At 61.6% G+C, this 9,893-nt stretch overlaps 1 protein-coding gene across 1 annotated transcript; it reads right to left on the minus strand.

The window, feature by feature from the left end:
- Positions 1 to 1,283: 1,283 nt before the first annotated feature.
- Positions 1,284 to 6,494, minus strand: CRYBA1 (crystallin beta A1). The gene is made up of 7 exons (XM_048966836.1): positions 6,421 to 6,494; positions 5,038 to 5,227; positions 4,544 to 4,608; positions 3,630 to 3,748; positions 2,300 to 2,441; positions 1,713 to 1,855; positions 1,284 to 1,596 (listed from the first exon to the last, which is right to left on the minus strand). The coding sequence occupies exons 2-7, from the start codon at positions 5,066 to 5,068 to the stop codon at positions 1,449 to 1,451; spliced, it is 648 nt and encodes a 215-aa protein (XP_048822793.1). The 5' UTR covers positions 5,069 to 5,227; positions 6,421 to 6,494; the 3' UTR covers positions 1,284 to 1,448.
- Between the last annotated feature and the right edge of the window lie 3,399 nt (positions 6,495 to 9,893).

A 9,893-nucleotide genomic window follows, 5' to 3' on the forward strand; every position in this document is an offset into this window, starting at 1 on the left:
GTCTCTGCATGGTGCCCTCGTGCCACAGGAGGGCATGGAGCAGCGTGGGCTGCTGGCACGTGGCAGCCCTCTGCCCTGGCACACGCAGGGTGCTGTGCTCGCAGTGAGGGCTGTGTGCGTGCAGTGGGGGCTGAGAGCTGCTCTTGGTTTTGTTCTCGTGAGTGACGTGTGTTGGGCTGCAGGTGCCAGCTCTGCAGGCGTGTTGCTGAGCCCCGTGTGGGGAAGGCTGGAGTTGGGAGGAGGACGCCGGCACCTTTCTCCTTACATTCCCTTCGCCGTGGCAGAAACCTGTACTAACTTGATGGCTTTTTTCATACCAAACAGGGCTGCTTTTCTATCTACCATCACACGTGTACTTACACACCTTCGGCAGCTTGCGCGTTTCCGAAGGGCCTCAACTTGTTTACTGGGGGGACAGATGCCCCTCTCCCCCCCCTCCCCAAATACTTCAGTGTTAGCAGCAGTGTAGAGAGCTGTGGAATGGAGCAGGGTCTGGCTCGGCCCCTCCTGCCCTGCCTGTAGCTCTCACATCCAGTTCCCCGTGTTAAAACCACGAGGGGCTGTGCTTTACCTGCTCGGGGGCTGAGTTACCTCTGACCCCGGAGAGGGGCAGCCCCTCTTTGTTGTCCACGTCGAAACAGTCAAGGTCGGTTTTGTTCTCTTCTCCCCTTCCCAGTCTGTTTGAATGGGTTCATGCACTCGTTGTGCCCAGCTGGAATGGGATCATTTTCCCAGTGGTGAGAGGGCAGCAGTAGGAGTGAGTGTGCGACCTGCTGAGCTGCGCCTGGGGCCGGTGGTGTCACGGACTGTAAGGATAGGGAACGTCCATGAGCTGTAATGGCATGATGTATCTTTACCAATGATGTCATACTTCACACTAAATGTTTTAAAAAATAATTAAAAGGAAAAAAAAAAAAAAAAAAAGTTACCTGAATTTTGTTTATTCTGCACCAACAGGTCTTCAAAATTTATCCAAATTTTATTATTTTATCAGGAAAAAAAAAAAGAAAAAAATCGTGTAGATGGAATACGTTAAGATGGACAATAAGTGATGTAAATCGTTGAATAAAAAATTTAAAGTTTGTGGTTGTCGGCGTGTCTCTTTTTGCTGTCTGAGGGAGCATCCCCTGGCCCTGGGTCACAGGGAGCACACAGTGCTTGTGGCCGTGGGGCTGCGAGGGCAGGGCATGGGGCAGGATGGCATGTGTGACCTCAACGCGCAATAGGAAACACCCATCAGGCCGCTTTATCTTTTTCTTTCAGTCACATTTATTTATTGGCAGTTTGTGGCAGCTGGTACCGTTTAGAAGTGTTGTTCCATCAAGCGGTTGCAGTACAAGAAGGGGTTGTTATTTCAGGAGGAGGGGATTATTAGCACCAAAAGGGAGCCGGTGAGCTTTAGAAACCTTGCAAAGATGTGCTCAGAAGTGGGGCCGGGCGCCAGGCAGCTACTGCTGGATGCGCCTGATGGACTGGATCTGGGAGGTCTGGGCGTGCGAGCCCCACTCTCTCCAGTGCTTGTAGTCTCCCCCGTGGTGGTCGGCCTCCAGGACGTACTGGTAGCCACGGTACCCGGGGTACTGGTAGCAAACCCAGCTGCAAGAAACGGAGCTGTCAGGCAGCAGTAAGGGAATGAGAGAGGAACGGGGCCGCGTGCTGACGGCCTCGGCTCGTCCCCGCTGCTCAGCCCCGGCCCCGCGCCCTTCACTTACGCGCCGCAGGGGATCTTCATGGAGCCCACTTCGTTGTTGGCCCAGCCCATGGCCTGCAGCGAGGGGTAGTCGTCGCTGATCTCCCACTGGCGGCCAATAAAGTTGTCTTTCTCATAGACGGTGATCTTGGATTCCTTGTGATTCTGGGCCGGAAGAGCAGCAGGAGAAGGGGAGGTGAGTGGGGGCTGAATGGTTGGGGGATGGCTTCCCCTCCCTACAGCCTGGTTTGGGGGGTTCCTGGGGCTGCTGTGGCCGATCCTGCTGAGCGTGGGGAGAGCTGGGACCACCCTGAACACTCTACCACCTCCACAGCCCCTGGCCTAGCAGGTTTGCCCTTCCTAACTGCACTCCCTTGTCCTAGTGGATGTTGCCTGGGTTTCCCAGCTCGGAAAACTGAAGGTTCAGGAGCTGCTACGCAGTGCCATGCTGCCCCTAGCAAAGTGCTGCTCCCTGCCCATGCCTGGCTCCGTGCTGGGGTAACAGGATGCTGCAGCACAGAAACCTTGGAGCAGCTCCTGCCCTGCCCGGGGCAATTCCTGCCCTGCAACACACCCACACTAGGAGCTGGGCAGCCCCTGGGCACTCACAGCAGAGCAGACGGGGCGGAAGGACATGAGGCGCTCGATGTGGTAGGCATTGCTGCCGCTCCAGGCGTCCCAGCGCGGGTACTCGCCCCTCTCCAGGATGAACTGCTGCCCGCAGAAACCGGTGTGCTCATAACCAACCCAGCTGCAAAACAAAACAGAGCGAGGGCTGCCAGGGCTTCCTGCTGGGGCCACAGATGGAGGTGCAAGGAGGATTGGGGTCTGATATCTGCCCACCAGCGCAGGTGCAGTGGAGGAAAGGAAAGCCGTGTTGGACACGGGCAGAACCCCCAGAAAGGGTGTCACTGTGGCTGCCACCTGATGGACGCTCATCGTGGCGTTACAGGGACTGGGGATGGGACAGCTACAGCTGAGCTTAGCAGGGAGGCAGAGGCCAGGCTAGGGGCCAGGAGGAGGATGGCACACTGCTGTACATCCCACTTGTTCCCAGGGGGCGTGTGAGATGCTGGGGGGTTTGAGAACTTCTCGCCTCCTTTGAGGACCGAAGTTCAGCCCTGGTCCCGTCCCTGCAGTCAGCCTCCCAGTCAGCAAGGTGAGCAGCCTGAGTGGGAACACATCAACTGGAGCAGTGAGCTGATAACTGCGTGAGCACACACGCTGTGGTAATCCCATTAGCATTACAAATCCTAAATATAGCAGCACAAATCTATCTTGTCTGCTTCCCCAGCACCAGTGGGATGTTTGCCACCAGGATTGCTCCTTACACACAGCAGCTCCGAGCAGCTCGGGAGATGTCCTGCCTGGTACTGGGAGGATTCCTGAGTGCAGGGAAAAGCCTGGCTCTGCTCCACACCCTAACAGTGACTGGGGCAGCTCAGCACGGGCTGCAGGCAGACTCAGGTCTGGCCTGGGGGAGCCGCGTAGTGCTGGAAGAGCAAGGAGCAGGGCACGGGGGTGAGAAATGGGGCTCTGAAGCAGTGCTTCGCAGGGTTACACGGATGAATGGGGAGCAGGCTGAGCTCACCAGCCAAGAGCTCTCTTAAGCACTGATCCTCACTGTATTTTTAGGCAGCATCCATGCTGGATGCAGCACAGCTGCAATCCTGGCTGCTCTCAGACTGCGGGTTTGGATGGTGCCAAAGGTATTGCTGCTGTTCTCTGGCCCTGTTTGCCCGGTGCCTGTGACACTGCCCAGAGCTGGCTGCCCTTCTCCGGCAGCGTGGGATCCCCATGCCTTGCTTCCCCCAGTTACAGTGCTGGCTCCAGCTTAGTGGAGTAAACCCGCCTGGCCCTGTTTGCACTTGGGCACCCTTCAACCCCCGCAAACTCCCGAGTGAGGAAAGCGTATATGCCACCAGAACCAGGTACTCACGCGCCACATTCCACCTTTAGGGAGCGGATGTTGTCGAAACCACACTCCATGATGTTTGGGCAGGCCGAGGTGAACTCCATCCTCTTGCCCTGGAAGTTTTCTTGGTCGTACACAGTGATCTGGAACAGAGAAGGAGCTGCCCAGTCGGGAACAGCACAGCAGTGGTCCCAGGGGAGTTCAGCACCTCTTTGAGATGGGTTCATGCTCCATCCAGGGAGGAGTACCGAGCACTGTTCTGGGATGTGCCGGGCACATCCCTGGGCTGGTTTGCAACCCCTGCACCTCGTGCATCCCTGCACTGCTGGCCCACACTCCCTGCTTGCTGTTGGGGAGCCGCACGCCAGCCCCGCTCTGCTCCTGCTCACCCCTAAGGTCAGTTCCTGGGGCAGCAGCACCGTCCGGAGAGAGGAGTGGAGCCCTTCTGGGACGGGCAGGTGGCAGGGCTGTGGCTGGCGGTTCTCCCGGCCTCTGCTCCGAACGCTCTAGGGCAAAGAGGATTAACGGGAAAAGGGCGAGGGGGGATTCCCTGGGGCTGTGGTTGATGCCATCCTTTCCGTGTTTCAGCAGGGTTTTTACCCATTTATCTGTGATTTTCCTCTCCCTCTTCATTCCCTACATCAACAGGCCATGTTGCCGGAGCTGTCACCAGCCCTGGCACCCTCAAGGCTGCTCTCCATACCCACTGCCACCTGCATAGCTCTCATGCCTGCTGGCCTGTGCCCAGCCTGCCTTCACCCTTAGGGGGTGGTAATGACAGTGCGTGGCTTTTGGAGACAGCTGCCCAATACAGCACCTCTGGTGAGGGCAGGGCACGGCCAGGCCAGTCACTGCAAAGAGGACTGCCAGGAAAAACTGGCTTTGTCCTCCCCTGTTCCCCACCTCCCACCTGAGACGCAGGGCGTGCAAGGACATACCTTCCATGGGCCCATGGGGACAGGCAGAGGGTTTGTCTGAGCCATCTTTGCTGCTGGAAAGGTGTCTGGAGAAGGAAGGAAAACCAATTGATGCCGCAGAGCATTCCCTTGATCGCTCCCAATGAGACCCTCACCAGCTGCAGAAGAGCCCAAGGGGCACAGTGGGGGGCTCCCTCCTCCCACAGCCTGCCTTGTGCCCTGGGGGGTCCGCAAGACCCCCGCTCCCATCCCTGCCTTTCTTGTGCCACCCTTGGGCACTCCTTCCTCAGGAGCATCGGGATGGCCGCGGCTCACAACCTGAGGTGCCAATAGCGTGCCATGCCACAGCTGGGTGCAGATCTGCCTCTCGCTATGGGGCTGTCCACCACCCACTGTGCCGATGGGGACGTGTCACCCTCTGGGCACCTCTCCTACCACCGGGCAGAGGAAGGGCTGCACCAGGCAGCAGCGGGGCGAGCAGGGCTGGGATGGGGCAGGTCAGCCCCAGGACTCACCTAGCTCAGGCGGTACAGCTGCTTCGCCCATGTCATGTCTGCCTACTTCAGCGGCTCAGCTTTTATAGGGCGCTGCTGGCCCGGAGCCGGTGCCAGCGTTTGCAGAGCCGTCAGCACAATGCTCCCACTGGCATTGTCCTGCTGATCCCCGGAGATTTCAGCAGCTCATCCCCATGGTCCGAGCTACATTCTTGGGGGAAAAAAAAAAATAAAAGGAAAAAAAAGAAAAAAAAAAAAAGATCATAACAAAAATAATCAGGGACGGCTGTTTGTACAGATAATCTTGGGCGCGAATGACTCAACAGTTTGACGCTTCTGGCATTTTCCAGGGGCAATGCAGCGCGCCGTCACGGGGCTGGCCTGGCCTGGGGGCAGGTGGGAAGCAGCGTGGCACCGTCTGGGGTCCTCTGCCCTGTGTGCTTGGGCAGCGAGGACAACATGGTGTGGTTGCATCCTCCAGCCCTCCTCACACCACAGGAGAGACGTGGGGCAGTGGTGGGAGCTGCTGTGGGGCCTTCAGGTCCCCATGGCTCGCTCCCTGGGCCCACAGATGATGCCAGGCCTGTGGGGGTGCAGGGCCACCATGGGCCTCAGAGGCACTAGGCCTCACAGTAACCATGGCAACGAGGCCTACCTGGGTCTGAAGCCCCACAGTAACTATGGCAATGAGGCCTACCTAGGCCTGAAGCCCCACAGAACCATGGCAACGAGGCCTACCTGGGTCTGAAGACCCACAGTAACCATAGCAACGAGGCCTACCTAGGCCCAAAGCCTCCTGGTAACCATGGCAACCAGGCCCTGCTCCCCTTCCCAGCCAGGCAGGGGTGCCATGGTGGGTGCAGGCCTGGCTGCTGGGGCATGGCTGCTGCAGGACAGGCTGCTGGGGCTGGGAGGCAGCGTGGCAGTGAGGACTGCTGCTGCCTCAGCTCATGGCCGCCAGCACAAAGCGCCGCCCGCGTCTGACTGCCCCTTTTGTCTGCTCGGCACAAAACAAAGCGCCCTGTCAGCGCGGAATGCAGCCCAGCCTGGCGCGAGGCCTGCGGGGACACAGCAGGGCTGGGACGGTGCCCACGGGGAGCTGGAGCACCCCTGCTTTTGGGGGGCAGCATCGGGGTGGTGTGTGGCCCCCTCCATTAATGGGGTCGACGTGGTTGAGTGGAACTGTGGGGACGCACCGCTGACCACAACAAGGCGGCAGGTTTTGTTGCTGCGTGGCAGCGCATTCGCTGTGGGGGTTGTCCTGCTGCCCCCAAAGCTGTCACCGCGGGACTGCAGACCGCAGCACGGCCCCAGCACCCCACAGTCCCCAGACCCGTCCTGGGCACGGCCCCGCAGGGCTGGCAGGCTGGCTAGAAGCTGGGTGCCGCTAGAGGGAGAGCTCACCCCGAGCAGCGGCCTGCAGTCGGCGCAGGCAGGCGTACAGCGGTGTGCAGGGCTGCACCCACACGGCAAACGGCACCCAGGCAAAGCCTGCGGCGGGCAGCCGGCCCCAAACACCTCTGCCTGTTCCGCAGTCACACCCAGCAGTGCTGCTCGGGGATCCGCCACTCATCTCGCTCACACTGTGACCCTCTCGGCTGAGGACAGCTGGAGAACGGCAGTGAGAGCACCTGGGGATCCGCCACCACCACGTTTCCAGGTCCGCCGGCAGTCTGGAACAACTGGTTTTTCTAGATCCCGGAGACTATAAAAAAAGCAGTGACCTATTTAGCAAAGCCCCGTGGTGCTGCGGAACAGATGCCTCCCCCCCAGCCCAGCATGGGGCCGTTTCTCCCTGGAATGCTGTGCGGTGCGGGATTTGCCAATGGCTGACACAGAGCTGTGCTTAGAGAGAGCTGGTGGCATCCAGTGGGACCTTGCGTGCATGTGCTGGGCTCCAGGCTGTGTTCCATGGAGCTGTGCAGCCATACGAGGCTCCCGGAGCCCCTGCACACTGTGAGAAGGGAGCAGAGCAGTGGCAGGGTCTGACTGCTGGCCACACTGCTCTCCCCTGTGGCTGTCTGGTGGGGGGTATGTGTCCTTGGGGGGTGGTCCCACCTCCATCACAATCCTCACAGTGCTCAGGGTGGGCCACATGGCTTTTTTGCAGCCTTTTTGGGCTTGGGCTGTGCTTAAAGCCCTCCGACATGAATGGAAAGGCACAGCAAAGGCTCATGGCTCGCTGCTGGGGGTGCTCACCGCTGATCGCATGCTGCCTGCAGGAACCCAGCATCCTAGGGCCTTCAGCTCCATCCTTGTGTCCACATGAGGATGGTGATCGTCCCCTCCACAGGGTCACAGCGCCGCTCCTTGCTGCTCCCTTCCCAGGAGTTCCTCAGCAGCACACACGGCCTCATTGCCCCAGCACCAAAGCAGCTCCTTTTCCCAGCTGCGGGGACTCCAGCACTGCGCCCTACGCTGAGCTGACGGTGTGAGCACACCGTGTGTGTGTGCCAAAGTGAGCATGCAAGCATCTCACTGCGGGCATCGGGGGGTGTGTGTGCAACCCGTGCTGTGAACAGGTGTGCGTACCGCAGGGTGCCTCCTCTGGGTGTGCACAACCAGCGGGTGGCCATACAAGCGGGGCTGTGCGCACAGGGGGTGTGCGTGCACCGGGGGCACATCGCGGCCCGTGCACCCGCACCGCGCACACTCGGGGCGCGTTGCCGGTGCGCGCAGAGCCGGCTGCGGTCAGCACGGACACCCGCCCGCAGCCTGCAGCCCGCACCCCCCACGCTGTTCCATCCCGAGCCGCTCCGTGCTGCCCCGTCCCGCGCCGCGCGGCGCCGTTCGGGGCCGCACCCGGAGCAGCGGGCGGCGCGCGCAGAGCCGGCAGTGCCCGCCCCGGTGCGGAGCCGCCCAGCCCCGCCCCGCCCCGCGCCGCCGCCGCCGCCGCCGGGGCCCGGCACCTCCGCACCGCACCGCACCGCCACCGCCGGGCCCCGCTCCGCCGCCACCGCCGGGTGAGTGCCCGCCGCACCGCTCCGCACCGCGCCGCCTCCTCCACCGGCACCGGCACCGGGGCGGGGCCGCCGCGCCTGCACCCCCCGCGCGGGCCGGGCCGCAACGCTGTGCGCGTGTGCGCGCGTCCCCGCGTGCGCGTTTCCTCCCCCCGCGCTGCGAATGCCGCTGTTGTGCTGCGGTGCCCGCGTTGCTGCGTCTCTCCCCCTCCCCGCTGGGGTTCCGCACCCCAAACCTCTCCGGGGTGCGACCCCACTGTGGGGGGGCTGCTGTGTCCCCAGGGGGTGCCCCATGCGTGGGTGCTTCCCTGCACACCTTTCTGGCCTGCCACCAACCCCCTCCCCCGCCGTACCATTAGGGAATGACACTAAAGCTGTTCGCCCGTCTCTCCCCGAACCAGCAGCGGCGGGGGGGCTGCGGGGTGCCCGAGGGGCGGCTTTGGGATGTGAATGGGGCTGGCGGGGCTGTGACTGCTGCGGGGTTTGTCCCGGTGTTATTTCGCCTGGGGACCAATATATATGGAGCAGGCGAGGGCTGACAGGACGCGTGTCCAGAAATAGTGCGGTTTGCAGCCGGCAAACCTTGAGATGCAAATCGTTTGGTCACCCAGCACCTCAGCTACGCTTAGGGCAAGCACTGAAAAACGTGGGCTCGCAGCATGGCCCCGGTCCCCGTGCCCACGGGGTACCTCGGTGGTGGGGGATGGACGCACCCCCTGCCCTGGGCTGAGCCAGGTGTAATTGCTGTGCCGGCGCTGGACTTTGCTCGGTGACGAGCAGCAGCTGAGCGCTGTGCTGTGGGCTGGGCCCTGCCGGGGGGCACGCTGCAGCTGGGAGCCACATAGCAAAGCAGGGCCGTGCTGCAAGTGAGGGCACAAACCATGCGATGGCACGTGCTGCTGGTGACCCGTTGCGTGCTGTGTCCCTGAGCCTGGACCCTCCTTCCCACAGCACTGGGCAGTAGGGTTTTGTAATGCCCAAGTTGTGTGGTTGCCCTGCTTTGTTGCGAGGTGCACGCACCCTGTGCTGATGCATTGGAGCTCTTGGGCACAGGGCTGCGTTTGCCATCTAGCCATGACCCCTGTCGCTGTCTTCCTGCATGGGAAGCCCCAAAATCTCACTTCAGACAAAGGCTGGCAGCACGCTGTCCTCCTCATGCATCCCAATGGTGTCCACAAGGCAGTGTGGAGAGGTTGGAAAACCCCTAAATCTCCTTGGAGTGCGGAAATCTTGTGCTGGCATCCGGCAAGGAAGCTGGGAGCCATGTCACGGGTCTCCATTGCTGTCCCCATATTGAGCATGAGTGGAGCACGGGGACCCCAAAGGCCTGCCAGCCGTGGGCTCCCACCGCCGGCACCACAGGGCAGGCAGCAAACTGGTGCTGCAGGTCCCTGCGTTGGAGCGCGTCGGGCGAGATTGCGTGGAGGGGAGTGGCCCCGAGTTCCAGTGAGTGCTTCCCTCTGTGCCGGGCACCTGTAGGGCTCATAGGGGGAGAGAGACCCTCAGGGGCTGGGGGGTCACCTCGCATTGGGGTCAGCACGCAGGGGACGTCACAGCAAGGAGCTCGCATGCAGTGCATGGGCGAAGCTGGCGCTGGCGGCTGCCTCTCCCACCCGTGTCACAGCTCACGCACGCTGCCACCCGAACACACCCAGATAATCCCGGAGCGAGCTCGGGCCGAGGCAGGCAGAGCGCTGGGTGAGTGCGTCGGGAGCGGGGTCGGGGCGTTGGGTGATTCAGGAGCAGGCGGTGACCTCGCGTCGCGTTGGGTGCACGCAGCGGTGCAGCTGGTCGGCGGTGCCGGCTCATTAACCATGCAGCTCCTACTGCCCGTTCCCTCCGCTGCTGAGCATACAAAGGCCGGCAGGCAGCGTGTGCGCGGGGAGAGGAGGGCTGAGGACAAAGAGCTGCGCGACG

Source organism: Lagopus muta, chromosome 20 (assembly GCF_023343835.1).
Source record: "Lagopus muta isolate bLagMut1 chromosome 20, bLagMut1 primary, whole genome shotgun sequence".
In the NCBI taxonomy this organism is placed as follows: domain Eukaryota; kingdom Metazoa; phylum Chordata; class Aves; order Galliformes; family Phasianidae; genus Lagopus; species Lagopus muta.

What these genes read in the sequence shown, in the direction of transcription:
- CRYBA1 (XM_048966836.1), bottom strand. Translation starts at nt 5,068, where the DNA reads ATGGGCGAAGCAGCTGTACCGCCTGAGCTAG. An exon ending in TCCCCATGGGCCCATGGAAG is followed by an intron (nt 3,749 to 4,543) that starts GTATGTCCTTGC and finishes TCTCTGTTCCAG; the next exon opens with ATCACTGTGTACGACCAAGA. An exon ending in TCCGCCCCGTCTGCTCTGCT is followed by an intron (nt 1,856 to 2,299) that starts GTGAGTGCCCAG and finishes CTTCCGGCCCAG; the next exon opens with AATCACAAGGAATCCAAGAT.